Source organism: Budorcas taxicolor, chromosome 21, assembly GCF_023091745.1.
Source record: "Budorcas taxicolor isolate Tak-1 chromosome 21, Takin1.1, whole genome shotgun sequence".
NCBI classification, from domain to species: Eukaryota; Metazoa; Chordata; class Mammalia; order Artiodactyla; family Bovidae; genus Budorcas; species Budorcas taxicolor.
In genome coordinates, this window is record NC_068930.1 from 58,607,966 (window position 1) to 58,633,926 (window position 25,961).

Below are 25,961 nucleotides of genomic sequence, written 5' to 3' on the forward strand. Positions count from 1 at the left end.
AAGACAAATGCATAAGGCTAATAATTACAGGTCTATTTGTAAAAGCAAAAGAATAATACCTTATGCTTTTTACTTTAGTATTTGAGAGACCAAAAGGCAACAAACCAAGAATTTTAAGCTCTAATGCCCACCAACAAAAGGGTGGGTGAAAGAAACCCATGGCATATCCACACAATGGAATACTATGTAGCTGTGAATGGGAATGAGGAATCTCTGTATATACTACTCTGCAGGGTCTTCCTGATCCAAGCATGGAAGAGAAATATGTGTACAGTATGCCAGTATTTATTTAAGAAAGGGGGGGGGGGGTTACAAATATATATACCCACTTATTTTTTTTTTTTAAGGAAATATAACTTGGTATATTTTTAAAAAGGTTACCTACCAGAGGAGGGAGAGAACAGAGTGGAGGGGATAGAGATAAAGCTACACATCTCTGAACATATTCCATTTTTATAGATTTGACTGTGGAATTAAGGTAGTATTTTACATAATTATAAAGCAAAATTAAACCTTAAAAACAACAATTTGAAAATAAAAGGAAACAAAGGAACCCAATGTTCAGTTAGCAGTCTAACCATACCATACCAAGTAACTTTAAAACAGTAATTTGATGGGCCATCCCTAGAGAGGTGTGCCTTAAAAAATCTTATACCATTTCACATAGCTGCTGAAGATGTTATTTGTATTCTGAAACAGTTACTGTGCACTGCCATGGTACATAATTATCTCACATTTCTAGCTCTGTCATCCCTGGTCATCATTCGTGACCTGGGATTTTTAGTAAAGGAGGAAAGAGAGAAAGACATAAGGCTGAGATATTAAACATAAACCCTGCAGTCTGATTTTTTTTTTATGTTTTATTTATTTGGCTGCTCTGAGTTTTAGTTTTGGCATACCGGATCTTTATTGCATCATGTGGGATCTAGTTCCCTTACCAGGGATTGAACCCAAGCTGCCTGTATTGGGAGCATGGAGTCTTAGCCACTGGACCACCAGGGAAGTCCCTGTAGTCGGATTTTGAAGTGAAAATAACAGAATAAATGTATATATATAAACAATATTATACACACTAACTATATAAATTATGCATATAACAAAATACATACAAGATACAAATGTATAAAAGGTATAATTAAGAAAAAAATTAAATTATATTTTTGAGCTCTGTCAACTGAAAAGGGTTAGAAATTATGACCAACCCAGTAGCACAGAGCACTCCTAGCACCAGATGGGGTCCCTACACATTGTTTCCCTCTAAGGACATAGAATTCCTTGGACAAACAGCTGATTCTAGACCTAGGACAGAAAAAGTCAAGATAAATTTGGAATCATTACATACTAGATAGCAATAAAGCTATCAGTGATGACTAAGGTCATAGAAACTTTGGAGCCAAACTGAGCAGGCCTTCAGTAGTCACAGATGGGACAAACCAATCATCCACTGTAGTAACTGCAGTTGATGAAAACATAGCAGACGTGCTTAAATCCATGAGTTCATAGTAACACAATTATGACAATTTTAAAAACCTGATCACCACTAGAAGATGCTAATGAATCAACTCATTATTTGAATCCAAGCAAATAAAGGGAAAGAATCAAGCATTTATCATACCTTTCCTACATCACAAATCCTAAAAAATGATGCTGTGAAAGTGCTGCACTCAACATACCAGCAAATTTGGGAAACTCAGCAGTGGCCACAGGACTGGAAAAGGTCAGTTTTCATTCCAATCACAAAGAAAGGCAATGTCAAAGAATGTTCAAACTACCACACAATTGCACTCACCTCACATGCTAGCAAAGTAATGCTCAAAATTCTCCAAGCCAGGCTTCAACAGAACGTGAACTAAGAACTTCCAGGTCCTCAAGCTGGATTTAGAAAAGGCAGAAGAACCAAATATCAAATTGCCAACATATGGTGGATCATAGAAAAAGCAAGGGAATTCCAAAAGAACACCTATCTCTGTTTCGTTGACTATGCTAAAGCCTTTGACTGTGTGGATCACAACAAACTGGAAAATTCTTAAAGAGATGGGAATACCAGACCACCTTACCTGCCTCCTGAGAAATCTGTATGCAGGTCAAGAAGCAACAGTTAGAACCAGACACGGAACAATGGACTGGGTCCAAACTGGGAAAGGATTATCTCAAGGCTGTAGACTGTCACCCTACTTATTTAACTTATATGCAGAGTACATCATGTGAAATGCCGGGGTGGATGAAGCACAAGCTGCAATCAAGACTGCCGGGAGAAATATTAATAACCTCAGATATGCAGATGACACAACCCTTATGGCAGAAAGCAAAGAAGAACTGAAGAGCCTCTTGATGAAAGTGAAAGACAGTGAAAAAGCTGGCTTAAAACTCAACATTCAAAAAACTAAGATCATGGTATCCAGTCCCAGAACTTAATGGCAAATACAAGGGGACACAATGGAAACAGTGACAGAGTTTATTTTCTTGGGCTGCAAAATCACTGCAGATGGTGACTGCAGCCATGAAATTAAAAGACACTTGCTCCTTGGAAGAAAAGCTATGACCAACCTAGACAGCATATTAAAAAGCAAAGACATTACTTTGCTAACAAAGGTCCATACAGTCCAAGCTATGGTTTTTCCAGTAGTCAAGTATGGATGCGAGAATTGGACCATAAAGAAAGCTGAGTACTGAAGAACTGATGCTTTGGAACTGTGGCATTGGAGAAGACTCCTGAGAGTCTCTTGGACTGCAAGGAGATCATACCAGTCCATCCTAAAGGAAATCAGTCCTGAATATTCACTGGAAGAACTGATGCTGAAGCTGAAACACCAATACTCTGGCCACCTGATGCAAAGAACTGACTCATTTGAAAAGACCCTGATGCTGGGAAAGACTGAAGGCAGGAGAAGAGGACAGAGGATGAGATGGTTGGATGGCATCACCGACTTGATGCACATGAGTTTGAGCAAGCTCCAGGAGTTGGTGATGGACAGGGAAGCCTGGCATGCCGCAGTCCAGGGGGCTGCTAAGAGTCAGATACGACTGAGCAACTGAACTTCCTATATTAACTGTACAAGTGGGTTACCAAACAGATGAGGGTCAGTTTTTCCTTATAAAAGCACCCCAGTTTTTAGAGAAGGAATGACAGAATATCACCATTTCTCAATCTTAACGAAGTAACAGAGGCAGGCATTGGTTACGAAGGGCTGCTAACATCACAAAAACAGAAACCACCAGACAACAGGGCCTTCTGATAGGAGATCATAATACCACCTATAACCCATCACACACACACCAAAATCAAACGAAGTCAATAGACTTGATCCAAGCATTAATCTGTAAGAAATAAAGAGAAAAGAAAAGCATTTTAAACCATAACAGAAAGATGCAATCAGCAAATGTTAGATAAAATTAGACTCAAACTTTCCATTGTCTACAGCAACTTCACAATTTTAGATTCTGAAACCAAGCTAATGAAGGTCAAGTTCTGAGTTGTTATACTTAATTGACACCTAAGCTACAAAACCGTAATGCTGAAATCAGCTGGGAGGCAATTATCTGCTACAATAAAAGCAAACAAATGGTGAGGAGAAACAAGAATTGTTTAAATTTCTTTTCCACATTTCAGTTCTCACAGAATTCAACTAATTATGGCATATAATTTTTTTAATTTATTTATTGTTTAATTGAAGGATAATTGCTTTACTGAATTTTGTTGTTTGCTGTCAAACCTCAAGAGGCATATAATTTTAATGCTGAAGCTATGGAACAAGGTGGCATATTTTCCTTTTATCTGAGATTGACTTTCATTATATCTGGAGTTAACAAAAGTAAAATTAGAAGCCTGTTATACAAATCACTCACTGTACATAGATTCCAAAATAATACAGAAGAAAGCAAGTCCCCAAAGCCATTAGCACATCCAGTAACAGCTCGAAGTTATAGAATTAACCCATCTACTGAAAAACTGGTTAGAAAAAAACGTGAAATTCTGTTAATTTATAAAGATTACTGCTTAAAATGTAACAGGTTTTTTTTTATTGTTTAAAAGTACAGTTTTTGACTTGAAATGAACAGTGGATTTGGGACATAAATCTAAGTAAATGAAATATAACACTGATACACAGTAAGAAAACCTGTCTAATTCTACATGGATAAAAATAAGCTCATAATTTCTTAACCGTATTATAAAGTTTTGACTCAAGCAAGAAACCAAAAAGCCTCAAAACAGAAACTCAAAGAGGAAAATTAAAATACATACAATCAAATAATACACAGTAATAGATATGAATGATTAATGATGGAAAAACCTAATTTTATCCTAGTTTCAACAGCCTCCTCCCTCAAAACGTTTCCAAAGCTCTAAGCAAGTAGCTAAAATGACTAATTTCAGTAATTACTTTCCAATGGAAACACCCACAAAATGTGCCGTAGTGCAAATGTAGATGGTGTAACCTCAGAAAACTGTTGTGAGGATTAAATGAGTTAATATTAAGGACTCAGCAGACTGTATGGCACACAGCAAACACTCAGTAAATAATAGTATAAGTATAATTACTTGTTAATGTTAAGAGCACTTTTCATTTACATAGAATTTCTTCACAATAACTTCTTAAACTATACAAAATTCTTAACAGTTTACAGAATGCACTTATTTCCAATATCCCTCGATGTCTGTAAATTTGAGTAAGAACAAGGAAAAAACTATAGTGGTTAATCCAACCAATATATATTTTATTCTGACTATGGAAATAAGGGATGTTTTTAGGGCAACTGTGTTTATCTTCAGTTCAAAAAATTAAGGTATGTATCACACATTCTTATAACCCATTAATTTGACTAAACTTTCTTGAAATTACTATTTTAACTTTCTAAAATCTGAATTTTCTATTTGCAATGTATTCTTAATTACTCCCTTTCAACTTTCAGAGGTGTACTATTAATATACCCAATAGTGTATTCCACTACTCTGAAATTTAAGAAAGTTTTATCATATCTCTATATACAGATAAATACAAAAGTCAATGCACAATGTCTAGAATTCCCTTGATCCCTAGAATTAAAGGATAAGATTTTTTAAATTTGTTTCATAACAGAAATAAACAGAATACACATTAAATGGATGAGATTTATTTTCCACAAAATAACCCTCAAAGATGGGCTTCCCTGGCGCCTCAGCTGGTAAAGAATCTGCTTGCAATGCGGAAGACCTGGGATGGATACTTGGGTAGGCAAGATCCCCTGGAGAAAGCAAAGTCTACCCACAATCCAGTATTCTAGCCTGGAAAATTCCATGGACTGTATAAGTCACTCCATGGGGTCTCAAAGAGTTGGACCCGACTCAGGGACTTTCACTTTCAACCCTAAAAGATAATCAGTAAGATATGGGATGCTGATAAGGTCCCATTTCCTAAATACCCATCATAGAGAATAATGCATCTTCCAAGTCTTCATCAAGGAAATTAAAGGTAATAGATATAAAACAGATAGCAATCTATAACACAGTGCTCTACAGGGCCCTAAGAAAAGGGGGTTAAAATGAAAACTCATCTTGCTTTATTTCAAGGAAAAGGATATAAGTAGTTGATTTAAGCATTCAAACCTCTTGAAAAGTATTGTTTATAAGAGAACAGGTAATTCTTAAACGTCTACCATAATTTTAATGATGCTATATAATTCACGACTTTCCAAGTTCATTTTCTTTGTTCCATGATTACCACACAACTTCCCAAGTTCTTGGATACAGGAAAGACTGCACTGGATTTTCAACCTGAAAATTCTGATCACTGGAAAGAGTTATCTTCTATTCCAACATAAACTGGCATTCTAATGTTACATTCTGATGTGTATTATCATTCTTTTGGTTTAGTCTGAATTGAGTTCCTGATATCTTAGCATACAGCATACATGAGTAAAAGTATGAATTTGAACTTCTTTCACTAGATATATGAGAAACTGACATTCTTCCTCATTGACAACTGTCAAAATCATGTCTTGGTTTTCACTCTTCTGCCCTTATCCTACCCACAAAATTTAATAAAAAAAAAGGTTTTTGGTCTACTGAAATATAGTCAAACCAAATCAAGGTAGATTCATTTAAACACTAAAATGATTAATTAAAATCAACTAACATCCTAGAATTTAAACCATAGCAGAAGGATGCATGTTTACACAGCTTCATTTACATTTATTCTACTTCCAAAAGAAAAGGAAAAAAGAAACCTATAATAATCAAATTGTACTTTAAGACAATATCCAGAAATGATTTTTGAACTTGCCTTACTTATCCAGCAAATATTTTTATAAAATTGGTTTGTCATACTAAGGACTTAAGGATTCAGGAGACATTCTGCGCGGTACAGAACTGGGTAGGAACACTTGGATTTTAAGTGCATAAGCTGGAGACTTCAAATGATAACAGAATTTTCTCACTGGGTCATTCAAAAACAATTGTATTATTACTTCCCCAAAATATTCTCTTCCACACTTGAAAGAACTCTGCCTCACACTAGGCACTCCGGCTCTTCAATTGTTTCCGCCTACGTTTAATTACAAGGAAGAAAGACTGCTCACCAAATTCACAGTTCGCCTAAAACAAAGAAATGTCTATTATCGGCTCTGAAACTATAGGGCGGAATTCTCTTAGGACAGTGAGGCAAAGAACTTCAACCGCAACTGAAATTGTCTTTGCAATCTCGGTTTCCAGGAGACTGAAAGGCTGGTTGCAGAGCTGCGCGAAGATCCTGCAGGGAGGTTGGGGTGGCAGAGGGAGCTAGCGGAGGGAAAGGGTGAGTCCCACAGAGGAACTGCATTAGACTTTGAGAACCTATAAGGGACAGAAGGTTAGTTACAAGGAAAAATAGATTTATCTGCAGATCACGTACGTTTTCAAAGAGAACTTAAAGTGATGAGGATAAGGGAAAACGACAGAAAACCATCAACCCTTCACAACCCGAAGGTTAGAGAAGTAGGAAAAGGGGACTGAGGCGGAGCGGGGGGTGGGGGTAGGTAGGAGAGGACGGGGAGAGTAAGGTCCCAAAACACCGAGATTTGAAAAAAGTACGCGAGCTCTGAGCTTGGCCTTAGTCCGGATCTCTCGTACCAGTATGCGGACGGCAGGAGGAAAGGATCGCCCTTACTCAGGGCTGTAGACAGCAACGCGTTTACTGCGATAACGAGCCCTGCACAAGAAGATGTCGCCTCTGTCCCTGCTTGCTCCCGTTCATTTCTTTACATCTTACTCTAACACCTGCGGCACTCCAGCAGAACTCTGTCAAAGCCTGCGCTGCAGAAGGACAGCAAAGGAAAATACCTGAGTCCCAGGAATCACGCCCGCAGCGACAGGAGGAGGAGGAGCCGTGGACAACTCGAGACCGGGCAAGATCCTTACTTGTCTCTAGTCAAACCCTAATTCTTACGGGTGGGGCGGGGAACTTCCGCCCTGAGCGAGGAGAGCGTCACTTCCGCCTAATGCTTTCTCTGTTCCTCGCCTTCTCCATTCCAGATACGTTCCTTACGTTCGCGACGTTCTCACTTCCTTTTCCCGAGCCCTTCCGCCTAGCCCGAATTTCTGACGTGGACTACATGACCCTGCATGCATCACGGTAGGTTGATTTCCGGGTCAAGAGGTTCGCGCTGGGTACATCACCATGGAAGCGATCGGTTTGGTCACGTGGTGCCCCTGGTTACGCCCGGTGGCAGCTGTGGGGTCTGGGGCTCAGGCGGGGGCCATTTTGCCGAAGGCAGCCTCCGGGAGTCAGGGGCTGAAGTTGTTCCCTTTTCTCCCTCTGCAGGTTGAGGCTTGGAGAGGAACAGGAAGGCAGGGCTCCATCGAGCCCTTCGGAGACGATGGTTTGCTCTAGTCTCCGCCACTTGACGACCCTCCATGGCGGCTGCGCCCTCAGCCCTGCTCCCGCTGCCGCCCCTTCCATCCCTCTGTGCCTATCGCCTCCAGAGCCGCAGTCGTCCTTCCGCCCCAGAGACTGATGATAGTCGAGGTAGGGGCGCCATGAGAGGCGAGAAAAACTATTGCTGCCGTGGAGCTGCCGGAGACCACGGTTCCTGCCCCCCGACACCTTCGCCTCTGGCCTCGACCCTCTTGATGCCCGCGGAGGCAATCTCAAGTAGTTGGTCGGGGCCTGGAGGTGGTTTGTCGGGGGGAGACGAAGAGGAGACTCGGCTCCTTCAACAACTGCGAACCGCGCCCGATCCTTCCGAGGCCTTCCAGGCTTTACAGGCTGCTTTACCGCGGCGGGGCGGTCGACTTGGGTTCCCCCGACGAAAGGAAGCGCTGTATCGGGCCCTGGGCCGAGTGCTTGTGGAAGGAGGTAGTGATGAGAAACGACTCTGCTTGCAGTTCCTCTCGGACGTTCTCCGGGGTCAGGGGGAGTTAGGCCAGCTGGAAGAGGCCTTTAGCTTAGCTCTTCTGCCTCAGCTAGTCGTCTCGCTACGAGAAGAGAATCCAGCCCTGCGGAAGGATGCGCTGCAGATACTACACATCTGTTTGAAGCGTAGTTCTGGACAGGTGCTGAGGACGCTTATACAACAAGGACTGGAAAGTACCGACGCCCGGCTTAGAGCTTCCACAGCACTACTGTTCCCTATCTTGCTTACCCCTGAGGATTCGTTGCTCGACCTAGATCTTACCGAAGTGATAATATCCTTAGCCCGAAAGCTTGGCGATCAGGAGATAGAAGAAGAATCTGAGACAGCTTTCTCTGCACTTCAGCAAATAGGGGACCGTCTTGGCCAAGAGAGATTTCAGTCCTATATCTCTCGCCTGCCTTCTGCCCTGAGGAGACACTACAATCGCCGCCTGGAGTCCCAGTTTGGAAGTCAGGTTCCTTATTATTTGGAACTTGAAGCATCTGGATTTCCTGAAGATCCCCTTCCCTGTGCAGTGAGTCTTTCCAACAGCAATCTTAAATTTGGGATTATTCCTCAGGAGCTGCATTCAAGGTTGTTAGATCAGGAAGACTATAAGAACCGGACTCAGGCTGTTGAGGAACTAAAACAGGTGATGGGACGCTTTAACCCAAGTTCCACCTCTCATCCTAGCCTTGTGAGTTTCATTAGTTTGCTGTATAATTTGTTAGACGATTCTAACTTCAAAGTGGTCCACGGCACACTTCAAGTCCTGCATTTACTGGTTATTCGCCTTGGAGAGCAGGTGCAACAGTTCTTGGCACCTGTTATAGCAGCTTCTGTCAAAGTGCTGGCAGACAACAAGTTGGTGATCAAACAAGAGTACATGAAAATCTTCCTCAAGCTAATGAAGGAAGTAGGTCCTCAACAGGTGCTTTGCTTGCTCCTGGAACATCTCAAACATAAGCATTCCAGAGTGAGAGAGGAGGTGGTGAACATTTGCATCTGCTCCCTCCTGACTTATCCCAGTGAGGATTTTGACTTATCCAAACTGTCTTTTGATCTTGCCCCAGCTCTTGTAGATAGCAAACGCAGGGTACGCCAAGCAGCTCTTGAAGCCTTTGCTGTGTTGGCATCGTCAATGGGCTCAGGTAAAACCAGCATCCTTTTCAAAGCTGTGGATACTGTGGAGCTGCAGGATAATGGAGATGGAGTGATGAATGCTGTGCAGGCCAGATTGGCTAGAAAAACCCTCCCAAAGTTAACAGAACAGGGATTTGTGGAATATGCGGTACTCATTCCATCATCTGCCCAGGGTAGATCTAGCCATTTGGCACATGGAGCAGATGCAGACTGGCTTTTGGCTGGTAACAGAACTCAGAGTGCACACTGTCACTGTGGTGACCACACAAGGGATAGCATGCAAATTTATGGATCTTATAGTCCAACTGTCTGTACTCGAAGGGTACTAAGTGCAGGAAAAGGAAAAAGTAAATTACCCTGGGAAAATGAGCAGCCTGGAGTCACGGGAGAAAACCAGACTTCCAGTTCCAAGGACATAGAACAGGTATGCATCTTCTCTAATTTCCTTGAGTTGAACCTATGAAAGAATTTAAAGTAGAAGTATGCCTGTAATGACTGAGGCTTTTTGAGGGTTGTTATGCTTTGTTTTTAAATCAGTTTGCTGATGTATCAGTTATAATGGGACAGAATACACAGGAACCTTCAATAGGTTTTCTGCTTGATGGATTTGATTAAATTTGAGACACAATTTGGTATGGAAAATACCTGGATTTTAGTTTTGATCTGTCACTTTGGCATATCTGTTATCTCATTCAAACAACAAACACTGAATACCTAGTAGGTACCAGAAAAAGAACCACATTCTAGGAATGAAGATCAAATGGGTTTTGCAGAGTTTAGTTAAGGGAAAGTCAGACCTGTAAATGGGCAGCTACAAATTGGTTAACTGCTAAAATAGAAATTTCGAGTCCTATGGAAATGCTGAAAGTAGAAAAAATAATTACACTGGCGGAGGAAAAACCTTCCAAGAAGATCAGATATCTGAACTAAGGGGTTTTTTTCCACCCTGAAGTCTTTATTTTGAAAATTCCAAATCTGTAGTTTACTTAAAAGAATAGTACAGTGAATATTGGGGCTTCCCAGGTGGCTCAGTGGTAAAGAATCTGCCTGCCACTGCAGGGGACGTGGGTTCTATCCCTGTGTCGGGAAGATGCCCTGGAGGAGGAAATGGTAACCCACTCCAGTGTTCTTGCATGGAAAATCCATGGGCAGAGGAGCCTAAAGGTCTCCATGGTGTTGCAAAGAGTTGGAGACGACTGAGTGCACACGTGCGCACACATGCACACGCAGTGAATATTCATATACTTCATCTGTATTCACCAGTTGTCATGTTGCCATATGTGCTTCGTATTTGCTGAACCATTTGAAAATAAGTGCAAGTATCTTGACATTTCATCCTAAAGGTTTCTGTATATAACTCCTAAGAATGACATTCTCATTTGTAACCATCATACCATTATCACACCCCGGAATACCAGTAGTAATAGCCTCAATTTATATTTCTCCAATTGTCCCCAAATGTTTTATACTATTTTGTCTTCCAGGATCCAGTCAATCAAAATTCCATGGTTAATATGTCTTTTACATAGAATTACATGCCCATCTGTGTGTTTTTTCATGACATTGACTTATTTTTGAAGAATCTTAATCTATCGTACTGTTTCTTTATGTTACATTCAAGATAAACAGTTTTAGCAAAAATACAACCTTGTGAACGTCACATTACATCACTTGGTTAAGGTGTGGTAACCATACCACTCTGTTGCAAAGGTTTATTTTCCTCTTTATAATTAGCATACGATCTGTAAGATACTCCGTAACACTAGGAATACCTCAACAACCTTCCACCCCTGTTCTTAACATCCACTAATGGTCCTTACCTGTATCATTTATTACATTGGGGACTACAAAAAAGGGTAACTTTTTTGAAAAGTCTAACATTCCTTCTGTATTTGTTACCTGGCATTCTTTTTTATTGTATGTTTAATAATTAAATGCATGAGTATTCCTTTTGACGCTAAAATTGTCTCAATTTGATTTTACCGGTGGCTGGCTCCTGTGTCCTGTAACATGACTCTTAAGTCTTTGAACACTTCCTTAACTTAAACATAGTATGATGCCCAGGGTTACTTTGTATTTTCTTGCTCCAGACCTGGAGCCAGTGTTTTTTCCAAGAGCCCAAGAAATGCTTTTTAAATTAGAAAGTGGCATTTTAAAACCAAAGTCAGGGTATAGACGTGCTCAGTGGTATTGCTTATCATTGTGGATTAACTTTTTCAGTGGATAGAACCTAGGAATACCTTTTTTTTTCCAAACAAATTCATATTGATACCTCCAATGCAAATCCAGCACCTCAAGACTCTTTCTCATATTCCTTTAGTCCATGTTTGTATTTCCTTTCTCTCACAACTTAACCCTGGTCCCTAATATCAGTTCAGTTCACCTGCTCAGTCGTGTCCAACTCTTTGCGACCCCATGCACTGCAGCATGCCAGGCCTCCCTGTCCATCAACAACTCCTGGAGTTTACTCAAACTCACGTCCATTGAGTCGATGATGCCATCCAACCGCCTCATCCTCTGTCGTCCCCTTCTCGTTCCACCTTGAATCTTTCCCAACATCAGGGTCTTTTCCAATGAGTCAGTTTGTCACATCAGGTGGCCAAAGTATTGGAGTTACAGCTTCTGGTCTCTAATATCAGTTACATTTATTCATATTCGTATACAAAACATAATTACTACACCAGTAACACAACAGCTGACTACCTACTAAAGCTCAATATTTCTTTGCACTTGTTTGTTTCTGTGCTTAGAATTATCCTACATTCATGTGGTCAAACTTCTTAATTTGTTTGTAGGTGGTTCAAATGACATGATAAAAGATGAATAGTAATTTGCTTAGTGTGGATGTGTCCTGATGCATTTCAGACTGAAGAAATAATGTTCAGAGATACTAAATTATAAAAGTATTTACCAAATTAATAAGAAATGATGTATTTCTGCACAGCTGAACCTGTTTGGTGGAAAGTAGCAGAAGATGAAACTAGAAATGTAGGCAAGGGCCAGGTATGGAGATCATTTTTGTAAATGAGTTCGTGCCTTTTGCAGTATGGAGGTGAACAGTGTTCCCCCTCGTTCTTCTTAATTCTAAAGTTATTTTTAAAGTAATTTTCCTGTTTACATAATTTAGTCTTTTGGTTTTTCTCATGTATTTTAAACCACCTGGGGGTGAATGATTTTCTGTAAGCATTGATTTTAACACTGCTTGTTATTTGTCAAATCTAAAATGTTAGTGTAGGAAGTTCTGTGGCAGTCCAGTGGTTAGAACTCAGTACTTCCACTGCCCTGGCCCAGTTTCAGTCCCTGGTCAGGGAACTAAGATCCCACAAGCCATGGAGCACAGCCTAAAAAAAAGAGAAATGTTAGTATATTAAGATTCTGGTGCTGGCCAGAGTGCCAAGAATCTGAAAATAGTACATTTCTGAAATTCTAGTGTAGACATATATTGCTTTTGAAAGAAGTGATAGTCAAATTAAAAATTATCCCAGAAATTAAGCTATACAGTTGTCCCTCAGTATTTTAGGGAGGTTAGTGTCTAGACCCTGGAGCATACCAAATCCGTAGATGTTAAAGTCCCTTATATAAAATGGCATGTTTATAGGTGCCTAGAACCTCCTCCTGTATATCTTAAGTCATTTCAAGATTGCTTATAATATTTCATACAATGTCAGTGCTATGGAAATAGCTGCATAAATACAGTGTAAATGCTATGTATTGCCAAAGAATGGAAAATTGAAGTTTTGCATTTGGGAACTTTCTAGAATTTTTTTAATATATTTTCAATCCACAGTTGAATTTGTGGGTGCAGAACCCATCAATTTGGAGGATTGACTGTACTTTCTTGCTCAGAAATGGTCTGTAGAAGAATTATTGATACATTGGAAATTATCATAATGAATGACAGGGATTAAATACCTAAATATTTTTATGTGTGCAGTTTTAAAAAGTACATGTGTATTTTTAAAGTAATAGGGCAGTACTATATTTTAGAGCAGTTTTAGGTTCACAACAAAATTGAAAGTACAGAGAGTTTCCTTAAAGCCCCTTTCCACACCCACACATGTAACCTCCTTCACTAACACCATCTCTCCTAAAGTGGTGCATTTATTACAACTGATGAACCTGCATTGACCATTAGGATTTACTTTTGGTATTGTACATTCTATGGGTTTGGACAAATATATCCATGACCCATATCCATTGTTGTAGTATCACACAAAATAATTTCACTGCCCTAAAATTCTCTGTGCTCCTTCTATTCATCCCTCCCTTCCTAACTCCTCACAAACACTGGTCTTCTGCTGTCTGCATAGTTTTGCCTTTTCCAGAATGACGTGACCCCTGTTCTAATTTGTACTGACTCTTACCCAGGTTCAATTTTAACATTTGCAGTCTATTGTTAAAATGTTATTTCTCTTGTCCACATAGAGCAAGTTAATGACATAGATGCTTCTATAAAAACTCATGAATGTTTCAGTTACATACTCCTATAGCTCATTTTGAAGATAAATAGATTAGTTTGCTTAGAGGGATTATTTTGTATTACAGTGGTGGGAAAAAGGAGAGGTTAAAAAAGCAGGCCCTTGCTAGGCTGGAGACCCGTGAATGCTTGATTAAAGAGTTTAGTCTATTATTTTGACAGTGATTTGAGACTACAGGGGTTGTTTGGTTTTGGTTTTTTCCTTCTCTTCTTTTTTTTAAGCAGTATTTTAGGAAAGCTAATCACAACAGCAGCAATGTCTAAGTTGTGTGGATTTTCTTTCTTTCTTTTTTTTTTGAGAAGGTGGAGACTGGAGACTTGGAAGATCAGTTAGTACATTTATTGGGCTACTTTACGTGTGCACTGTGGAGTTTCATTAGAATTAGCAGGGTATCAGGTAAGAGGTATTTCAAAGGATTTAGTGGCCCAAGTGTTGGAGGAAAGGAAGATAAAGAGAAAGGGATAACTCAGATTTGATTGAAGTGACAAAAATGCATAATAAATCCATGAATAAGAAAGACCTAACAAGGGAAAATGAGTTTTAGATAGTGGAAGAACACTTGGTTGAATTTGTTGAAGACCACTATTCAAGAGACAAAGAAAGAACTAGGATGTAGAACTTGGAAGTTACACATTGACAAGTAGTTTGTTGAAACTGTGAGATTTGAGGAGTTCTCAGAACAAGAGCATAGTGCTTAAGACTCAGTCTCAGCATACAGCCCCATTTAGGGAATAGCAGTAGGAGATAGAACCAAACAAGGCAAAGAGAAAGAGTCCCTAAGAGTTGGAAGAGAATCAAGGAAGAACAAAGGTTTTAGAAGTGAAGTAAAAAGAGAGTTTCAGGAAGCACATCATTGCTATTAAAGGCAGGAGAGATTTTTGAGAATAAAATCAGAAAAAATATGATTTATTCTTATATATCAGCTAGCTACTTGTAAAATAATTTTTGAAGATACTTTTCTCATAATTTTATCTTTCTTAATTTCCTCCTAATAATTCATCTGAATATTAAAAGTTGTATGTGCTTGTTATAGAAAATTTGAAAAACATAGAAAGGCACAAAGGAAATTTTAAGATTTTCAGCAGTCTCACTACTGAGAAAAACATTCAGTGAACATTTTGTTGCCTCGTCTTCAAGTGTCATTTCAATTTGTGTATACTAATGACGTTATTTTTTCCATACACAAAAGTCTTTTCCACTTTATCATGAATTTTTTTTCTTTGACATCAAATAATCTATAGTAGTATCTTTAATGGCTGTTTCATGTTAGATTATATAATATCAGTTGGTTTAGTTGTTCTTACTTTTGAATATTTATACGTTTTAATTTTGTTTCCACCATTTAGTTGACTATTTTTCTGCCCCAGCCTATACTGTGATAAGCAGATTCTTGTGGTATAACTTTGCATCTCTTTCTGTGCTTTTAGGGCTATTCTAATGGGTTAGTGGGGTCCAATAGTCAGCTATCACTACCTGGCCACCATGTTAGCTATATTTTTCTTAACAGATTTCTCTACAGTGAGTTAAGAGTCACGGTACCCTAGACTGAAAAGTAAGGAGCAAACTTGCTTCACTTGTATGTAGTTATTAGGTTCTATATCTTTTTAAAGGTAGAAAGTTTGGTTACTGAAAAGTCAGTGAGACACGGAAAAAAAGTGGTTTTAGAGACTAAATTTATGAGTTTGTGAGATGAACTGATAAAATATTTATTAATACAAGCAGTAAACATTTATTAAGCATCTCTTTGATCACCCACTAAGTGTGAAGCCAGGTTCAAGGTTATAGATTACTCTTAAAAGCACTGCCTTGCATTTTTTTCCTCTTTTGGTATTTAGCCCATGTGAACCATGTCTTCTTTTTCTTCAGTAATGGTAAGCACTGTGTTGATAATGACTGTTGTTGTTTTTTTATATAACAGTACTAACAGTGCTGTATCTGCAATCAGTATCCACAAATATCTAAGTGAGAAAATAGAATCTCAGGGTTTGAGGGTAAAAGAAAAGACCAAGCAAGATGTAGTAGGATGTAGCAGGATGAGTTATCACTATGTTTTATTTTTAAATAGGAACCACCTCATTTAAAAGTAGCAAAGAGCCACTGGTGACTTCACCATGCCTACTCTGTACTGTGGTAGATCTTAGATTTGCAAGGAATATATGATTTGATCTCTCTAATCATAGTTGAGAATCAAATTGAGAAGGAAAGGCAAGGAATTAGTGTCATTATATACTGAATGAATCAAGAACATGGGTATATAGAGAGGTTAGCTTTGGAACAGAGGCAGAAGTCTTTTTTCTTTTGGAACTGGAGGAAAAAATTAAAGGAAGATAACTTAGAATTCAGAAAGATTTTGAGACAGCAGATTTTTTTTTTTTAACCAAAAGAATGGAGCTCTGGACATTGAAGACAATGACCTCTGGAATAGTGCTTATCAAATTTTAATGACCATAAAGATTCCCTCAGGATCTTCTAAAGTACAGATTCTGAACCCTCTTGTCTGGAGAGGGGTTCTGAGACTACATATCTAGTAAGCTTCTAGTTGTTGCTGATGCTGCTGATTTGTGAGTCACATTTTAAGGGCAGGGCTCTAATATTAGGCTTCCATAATCTGGTAAATGAAGAGCCAAGCTGAGAATGGAAAATAGAGAATCAGACATTTGAAGAATGTGGGAAAGATTTAGAATACTTAATGTGACAAATTTAAAGGTAATAGAAAATCCCAAATCACTAAGTTGCAGTAATGTATTTGGTGTGAACTTAATCCTAAAAATTGACATTTCCTTGGATAGTACGTTATTTCCAGCAAGTAGTTTTTGTTTTTTATTTTTTTTTAATTGAAGGATAAGGGCTTTACAGAATTTTGTTGTTTTCTTTCAGACCTCAACATGAGTCAGCCATAGGCACATATATCTCTCCTCCCTCTTGAACCTCCCTCCCTGTTCTTTTAAAAATATGATTGGAGTATCTAAAAGAGAAAAACCCTTAGTTTTAAAACATGTCAAAATCATGAACAATCCTGAAAATATATATAATATCAGTGCAGATGTTAATTTGTTTCCAATAAGTAGTCATTATTTTTCTTCTTAAAATTTTATCAAGATGTCTGAAGTATTTGAAAAACTTTTTTCTGTTTATTTATTTATTTATGTTGTTGTTATTGACTGCACCACACGGCTTGCAAGATCTTAGTTCCCTGACCAGGGATTGAACCCTGGGCCAGGGCAGTGAAAGCTCTGAGTCCTAACTACTGGGCTACCAGGGAATTCCTGAAAAACTTACTTTTAGTACTTGTCAAAATTAAGAGCAATCCAAAAGCATATCTATTCTCAGGTCTATTTAAAAACTTAAAAGTAATTTTAAAATAAGTTTTGAAAACTAAACCTTAAAAAAGAAAATTAAATAAGATAATGTATACATTATATTGATTTTATGGTCTTAAACCATAGCACTTATCATGATAAATGGAGAAAACATATGCATTTCCTTGGGTACCTACTTTTATTTCCCTATAACTTTTTAACCTAAGGCAGTGTCAGTTATATATATTAAATATAACCTCACCCAAAGATACCAACTTTTGTTTCCTCACAGACAAAAAACTGAAATTCATGTAACCAAGAGCATCTTTTTATTCTTTCCGTGACTATATATGTCCTTTTTATAATGGTTTAAGTGACAGAAATAAACATGTATTTGTCATCATCCAGAGGCTTTTGTATATCCTTTAACCTGTTTGTTTGATGGTTATCCCATAATGTATAATAGACAAGGATAAATTAAAAGCATATTTAACACAGGGAACTATATTTAATATCCTGTGATAAACCATAATGGAAAAGAATATGAAAAAGAATACATACATATAATCAAGTCACTTTGCTATACAGCAGAAATTAACACAATATTGTAAATCAACTATCAATTTAGTTCAGTTGCTGAGTTGTGTCTGACTCTTTGCGACCCCCTGGACTGCAGCATGCCAGGCATCCCTGTCCATCACCAACTCCTGGAGCTTGCTCAGACTCATGTCCATCGAGTCAGTGATGCCATCCAACCATCTCATCTGTCGTCCCCTTCTCCTCCTGCCTTCAGTCTTTCCCAGGATCAGGGTCTTTTCCAATGAGTCAGTTCTTCACATCAGGTAACCAAAGTATTGGAGTTTCAGCTTCAGCTTCAGTCCTTCCAATGAATGTTCAGTACTGATTTCCTTTAGGATTGACTGGGTTGATCTCCTTGCAGTCCAAGGGACTCTCAAGAGTCTTCTCCAACACCACAGTTCAGAAGCATCAATTCTTCGGCACTCAGATTGCTTTATGGGCCAACTCTCACATCCATACATAACCACTGGAAAAACCATAGCTTTGACTATACGAACCTATCAACTATATTTGATAGTTTAATTTTTTCATTCAATTTTATATTAGTCTAAAATCTTAATTAAGAGTCTGGAAATTATAAATAATATAAGATTTATGGCATTATAAAAATTGATCCCTGTTAATAAAGATATTATCTATTATGAAATTTAATTGAACATGTGATTTTGCAATTTTATAATTTGAAAAGGAGTAATGTTAAGGTATCCAATCAGTGAAACCAGTAGAGGAAATTTAGGAAATTTAAGTTAATTAGGTGTTTCCTGAGAGGATAAGTTCAGTTTGCTCAAACAATTATACTATTATTTTTACATGGTGATAAAATGTGGGCAAAGACAAATAGCTACCTTCTTCTGAGCCTGATTTGTCCAAAGAGCCATCTTAGGTAGAATTTTTATGTGAGCTTTTTCTGTACAAGTACATGCCATGTATTAAAAACTTTTAAGTTTATGAACATTTTTTTCCTTGTTCTTCAACCTAGTAACCAAGGTCATTAATTAAACTCACAGTCTATGCTTTCCCTTGAATGTGCAAAAGTAGGAGACAAAACTTGTTATATTTGGTATCACAACTGTGCTTTCTTAAAGTTTGCATAGAAAATGATTTGAAAAAACATACAAAGATATTTCAGAAGGTGATTTTGGAGGTAATTGGAATAAACTTTTTTAATGGCTGTCATTAAGAGGCAAGGTTGAAGTTCAGGTAAAACCAGAAAGAACCAGTAGAAAATGAAGGTCCAAAAACTGGAGGCTGGAGATTAAGATAAATTTAGTATGAGCTCAATAAAGGCAAGAGTGTAGGTGGTTTCTGAGAGAGTTAGCTATTAAAAGGTGTTACCCTGATAATTTGCTACTATCTATACCAAGGTAGAATTAAAACTATTTTTGTGATGTCCTTAACACTCCTTGCCAAAAGCTGAACTAAGATGTGTTAGGTCAAAGAAATGTTTTTATGAAAAATATATTAGGAGTCAAGTCCAAAGGTTAAGAGTTACTAAATAGCGAGATTAAAATAGTAGATTAGAGTATGTGAATTTCAAATCATTGTTAATATTAAATGTGAAACTCACCTTTTATAACACTTTCATTTCCTACAAGGAATTAAATGAATTAAATTTTAAGACATTGACTTCAAACACTGAAAACTCAGTTCTATTTTTCTAAGAGTCATAAAATCCTCTAAACAGACTGCTTCATATTTTGTAAATTTAGCTCACAACTTTTGCAAACTGTATGTGTACTTTTCCCTTTTATGCTAACTCATTCCTTTTCCCTTCTTTATTGTTTAGTCCCATCAAAGCTTATCCTGATGATAATAATTTACCTACTTTTGAGAAAGACCATAAAGGACCTCTCATATTAATAATAATTGGTATGTCCTACAGTCTGCTTTCAAATATTTGCAGATTTTTCTACAGCAGAATGTAATCCTGACTGACTACTTCTAAACTTTGGAAAATGCCACACTAGCAGATATATTCTCCACTCCTACTAGCACCCACTTCATCTGTACCCTCATTACCACTATCACGAGTTGTATTCACTGTCATACATTCTAATGTTCTGTTCTCTAAGTAGAACAGTTTGGTGGAGAGTTTAGTGGAGAATGGATGTATTATTAGTATGGCTGCAGCCCTTTACTGTTCACCTGAAACTATCGCAACATTGTTAATTGGCTATACTCCAATATAAAAAGTTTTTTTTAAAAGAGATTAATTACAGAGTAAATCTAATGTAAACGCATTCCATACTGGAGAATTATTTCTGGATTATTTGTGATATTAACTGGGTTAGTATATTTTCTTTTAATGTATCTAATCAAAAGTTGACTGTAATTGGTTTCATTTTTATTCCATTGTGTCCTTTTCATGGGCTTCCCTGGTGGCTCAGCTGGTAAAGAATCCGCCTGCAATGCAGGAGACCTGAGTTCCATCCCTGGGTTGGGAGGCTCCCTCCTTTTCATATTGACTACTATAAAATCAGTCATCGTTGTTGTTTAGTCACTAAGTCATGTCTGACTCTTTGCAATCCTGGCGGACTATAGCCCGCCAGGCTTCTCTGTCCATGGGATTTCCCAAGCTGGGATACTGGAGTGGGTTACCATTTCCTTCTCCAGGGGATCTTCCCAAACTAGAGACTGAACCCATGTCTCCTACACTGCAGGTGGATTCTTTACCACTGTGCTCCCAGGAAAGCCTATAATCAGTCTCAGAAATTATAATATTGGATTTTGAGGAAAGTAAAATCAGACCTTTTTCTGCTGAAGCATTCATTACTTCTCACTGGTATTTTGGGGGTTAATTTTTGAACGACTTAATAGTTTTCTCACAAAATTTGATGAGGAATAACAAGTTACTTGATATCTATTTGATAATCTTAATCTTGTAATAGTCAAATAGCTAAGAAGTTTTCAAATAGATGTATCTGTAATTGTATTGTATTTCATTGCTATTTGACACTTGACAAAGTTTGCTAAGGATACCTGAGAAGAATTACAGTTCACCGCATGTGTAGATTTGATTGTGTCTTTAGCTCCAAATAAATATAAGGACAGTAAATATAATTTCTTGTCTGTTCACTCAGTTTTTAAAATGTTCTGTAGCCATGATCAGTGTGAAATGATTCAGAACAATCGAGGCCATTATTGGTGAAGGATTCTTAACCCTTGAATCATGCTTTTATGTAGTTCTTTCACTATGATTAGGTTGAGTTTCAAAATTCTATTCTGGCACTCTTGTACCTTACAGATCAAACTGGGTATGTGGAAAAGGAGTTGGAAATTATAAAGTACTAGGCATATATAAAGTATTATGTTTTTGGCTTTAACTGAAAGATCTCTCATAAAAATCTCCTAAGGGAACCATGATATAGATTATATTTACATTTGGGCTGCAGATTATGAATAGTAAATTTGCCTCAGTAAGAAGAGTAAAGTGGGATGCTTGCTGGTTCAGTGACCTTCAACTGGCATTTATTGTCCACTGCTCAGAGATGGCATAGTGTGACAGGCCATGCTGCTGAATCAGAAATGGTCTTTCCTTTATTCAAGTCATCATTTCACTCTTTTTGTCATTTGCATTCTTTCCTTCCTAGCTGCCAGATGTGTACTCTAGGAAGGTAAGGTACAGAAAACTTTTAGGGTAAGGTTTAAGAAACGGAAAAAAAATTAGCATTTATATCATGGCACGAAAAAATACTGCTAGTGTACCGTACTATATGTGGATGTTTATTTGTATCATTGTATATTTGACACATTTATTAATTTTTTCTTTTAACCTGAATTTCATAATTAGGTCTAAATTATTCTGTCATATTCATTACCAAGTAGACTTAACTACATTTGCTAATTTGTTATTCCGTTTTTATAGTTTTCAGCATATGATTTCATTCCATCTCCAAAATTAAAGCCATCTCAAGGAATGCCAGTCAACGATGATTTATGTTTTAGCAGAAAAAGAGCGTCAAGAACCGTATTTCAGAATAGTCGGGAATGTAACCCAGATTCTCTTCCTATATGTGCTGCTGGTAAGTGAAAGTTGCAGGTACTGAACATGTTGAACTAAGTTAAAGATTTCTCTAATCTTCATAGTTCATTCAGAACCTCTTAGAATTTATAATCTGGTAGACAGTTCAAATGCAATAATATTTGTTAAAGACCTGATAAGAATGGACAGTTTGACACAATTGTCTCATAAGATCCGGGAAGGGTTTCTCACTGAAATCTTTTGGGTATTAATGTAGGCGATATTTGCTTCATCAACAAGCCATGTTTACTGAGTATATCCTGTGTACAGATATGTTTCTAAGTATGTGCAGATGCTTTTCTAAATACTGGATATATTTGTTGTTGTCCATGGACTGAAGCCCACCAGGCTCCTCTGTCCATAGGATTTCCTAGGCAAGAATACTGGAATAGTTTGCCATTTCTTTTTCCAGGGGATCTTCCCAACCCAGGGATTGAACCTATGTCCATGCTTGGCAGGCGGATTCTTTACCACTGAACCACCATGGAAGCCTGGGGATATAGCAGTCAACAAAATAGGGAAAACTTTCTGCCTAATTGATCTTACATTCTGGTTGGGGCAAAGCAAACATTAAATAAATGCAAAACAGAGTAAATTAAATGGTGATAAATGCTATGGAAAAAAAACCATAGAAGAGGAATATAGAGGAGGGCCTATTTTAAATAATGTGATGAAAGAAGGCCATATTGAGAAGGGAATATTTGGAGCAAACCGCATAGATACCATGAGAGAACAGCAGATGATTCCAAGAAGAGGGAACAGTGAGTGCAGAGTACAGGACATATTTGAGAAAGATCAAAGAAGCTAGTAAATCTGGAATGAAAAGAGTAAGGGAAAGAAATGTAGAAAATTCAATTGAAGAGAATAATATGGGTTCCTATTTAAGGCCTGATAAACTATTGAATGGGCTTCAAAATATTGAAGAATATTTTGAGGAAAGAAGTAACATCAGTTGGCTTGCTTTCCAGACTTGGGGGACGTTACATTTGAAATAGATCAATGCAGTCAAGGGAGAAAACATGGAGTCTATTGTGTTCCATGCTGGAGTCAATGGAGGTTTTGACCAGTGCAGCAGTGATTATAGTGAAAAGTGATTGCATCCTGATTATAAGTCAAAGATACAGTTACTATGATTTGCTGATGGGTTGTGTAGGAGTATGAGAGGGAAGTTGAAAGAGCTCTAAGGTTTTTTTGGCCAGAACAACTGGGAAGATGTTTAGTTGCCTAAAGTCAGTGTTATAGAAAGTAAATATTATATTATTCTGAGGACATTGTTCCGTCATGGGTCTTATCAGTTAGAAAAATCATTAAAGAGGAGATAACACTTGACTGCATCTTTTTGGGAAATATGTATGATTCTAGATGTTAAGGGGAAGTATGAGGAGCAAAGGCTCACATTAGGAATGGGCTTGAGATTTCTGACAGCAGTGTAAAGGCAAGATTCATTTTAGATGGTCAAAGAGAAATTGGAATGTGGGGAACCCTTGTGTTCTAGATTCAAAAATTTGAGCTAGTACTTGTAAGCTATAGGGAGCTAATGGAGACTTGTTTCATTAAAGAACAAAGCAACTAGGGTGACAAGGTTGTTTACAGATTGAATGGAAATGATTAATGAGAAAAATATGATGATAACATAAAATAGAAAAAAGGGGAATAGAAAAAGATTTCTAGACTTAGCACCCAGGTAATTAGAAAAATGGTAATGTGTTGACAAAGGAAATCATTTAGCAGTGGAAAGTGGAGTATGAGATAAAGATTGAGTTTGTCTTTTACTTAAGATCCAAGTGATACCAGTTATTGAAATTTATTGGCTATGACACAATGTTTAGAAAACATTGTTACCCTAGGAGAATTTGTAGATCTTTATGCAATAAAATTCCATAATATTTTCATATAAAAATGAGGTCTTACAGTGATTGTGTAGTTGAATGTTTATTTGATAGAGAAAAAGAAATGCAAGAATATATCCAGTTAAGTTTGAAGCATTGCTTGGGATTTTTATAAAGCCTGTGTTTTTTTGTATCATCTAGAATTTCTTACCTAACTGTACAGATTTTAAATAGAGAATAAGACAGCATGTAACTTAATGTTAGATTGAATGATATAAATTATAAGTACTATAGCGATTCAAGAAAGGAAGAGATCATAGGTATCGAAGTGGTTTATGATAACTCCAAGAAAGAGGTTGAACTTGAGCTGAATTTTAGAGAAGAGAAGGGTTTGTGGGAGGGTTTGTGGTTGGTAGTGAAGCAAGATTTAGGGAGAAAGTATAACCAGAGTATTTAATTCAGTTCAGTTGCTCAGTCATGTCCAACTCTTTGTAACTGCATGAACTGCAGCACACCAGGCTTCTGCTTCCCAGTCCATCACCAACTCCCAGAGCTTGCTCAAACTCATGTCCATCAAATCGGTGATACCATCCAACCATCTCATCCTCTGCCATCCCCTTCTCCTTCTGCCTTAAATCTTTCCAGCATCAGGGTCTTTTCCAATGGTCTTCGGATCAGGTAGCCAAAGTTTCAGCTTCAGCATCAGTCCTTCCAATGAATATTCAGGACTGATTTCCTTTAGGATTGACTGGTTGGATCTCCTTGCGGTCCAAGGGACTCTCAAGAGTCTTCTCCAACACCACAGTTCAAAAGCATCAATTCTTCGGTGCTCAGCTTTCTTTATAGTCCAACTCTCACTTAACCAGAGTATAGAGTTAAGAATTAACTTAGCAGACATCCAGTTCATGCTGAATAAAGGGGCTTGAAATCATAGAATTATAAACATCAGAATTTTAGAACTGCATATAAGGAATTTTACAGAGAATTAACTAAACATCAGAGAGGTCAATATCACCTTTTTTCAATTCAGACTTATTCCCCTGCCCGGGAATAACCTTAACGAGTTCCAGATGGGAGGGAAGGGATCTGGAAAATATACCTGGGTAAGCTTGGAAAGTATGTGAATATGTGTTACATGTTAGGAAAGAAAGAAAAAGAGTCTCACAGTAGACCTTTTTGAGTAGAGTGTAAATTTACTACAAATCCTGGGAAGAAGGAAATCAAGGTCCAGAGAAACCTTCCATGGTGAGAGAGGGGAACATATAGGAAGAAACTGCCTTTGTATATATTTTTCAACATATTTTTCTTTTCTCTGTACCTGACTAGTCCGTCTTGTGTCCTTTAACCCCTGTCACTAATCAGATCTGCCAATAGCAAATCTGATTGCAGGCAAATCTTTATTGCCTGCCTGGCTTAATGTACATATACTTTTGTATTTATTCCCACACAAAGGACACCAACATTTGTGAAATTAGTTGTGTTCATGAAGTAAACTTTTGATTTTATGTTTTTCTTCTCCTTCCAAAGGGACTAGTGGGACTCATCAGACAAATCTCTCTGGGAAATGCGGACACCTTGGATTTTCACAGATATGTGGTAAAACTGGCAGTGTGGATTCTGACTTACAGTACCTGGGGACAACTAACAGTCATCAAGATAAAGGTTTAAATTCCAACTTTATTTGAATACAAATGATTTATAAATATTTTGTGGGGTTTCCAAATCTAATATGTTATTTTATATAATTATACTTACTACAGAAAGGGATGTTTTATTTTTAATAATTTTAATCAAATTTTTCATAACTGTTAAACTGAAATGTTAGGTTTAGTACTCTTGATATAAATATGACTAATTAGAAACTTTAGAAACTCATCGTAGAGATGAACATTTTCATACCAAGTAATTGAAAATAAAATTATCCCATAAGGAGTACTGTGGTAGCAGAAGACAGTTGTTTTTTTTTTTAATTTATTTATTTTTATTGGCAGCTAAGTACTTTACAAGATTGTAGTGGTTTTTGCCATACATTGACATGAATCAGCCATGGGTGTACATGTGTTCCCCATCCTGAACCACCCCCCCACCTCCCTCCTCATCCCATCCCATCCCTCAGGATCCTCCCAGTGCACCAGCCCTGAGCACCCTGTCTCAGGCATCGAATCTGGACTGGCGATCTGTTTCACATATGATAATATACATGTTTCAATGCTATTCTTTCAGATCATCCGACCCTCTCCCTCTCCCACAGAGTCCAAAAGACTGT

General features: G+C 37.7%; 1 protein-coding gene across 1 annotated transcript in view; it reads left to right on the forward strand.

Moving 5' to 3' along the window:
- The first annotated feature begins 7,867 nt into the window (after positions 1-7,867).
- Positions 7,868-25,961, forward strand: part of TOGARAM1 (TOG array regulator of axonemal microtubules 1) — a 74,904-nt gene continuing 56,810 nt past the window's right edge. The window contains exons 1-3 of the mRNA XM_052659949.1: positions 7,868-9,913; positions 21,711-21,867; positions 25,223-25,357. Coding sequence (XP_052515909.1) covers positions 7,868-9,913; positions 21,711-21,867; positions 25,223-25,357 — 2,338 coding nt within the window. The remainder of the gene's footprint in view (positions 9,914-21,710; positions 21,868-25,222; positions 25,358-25,961) is intronic.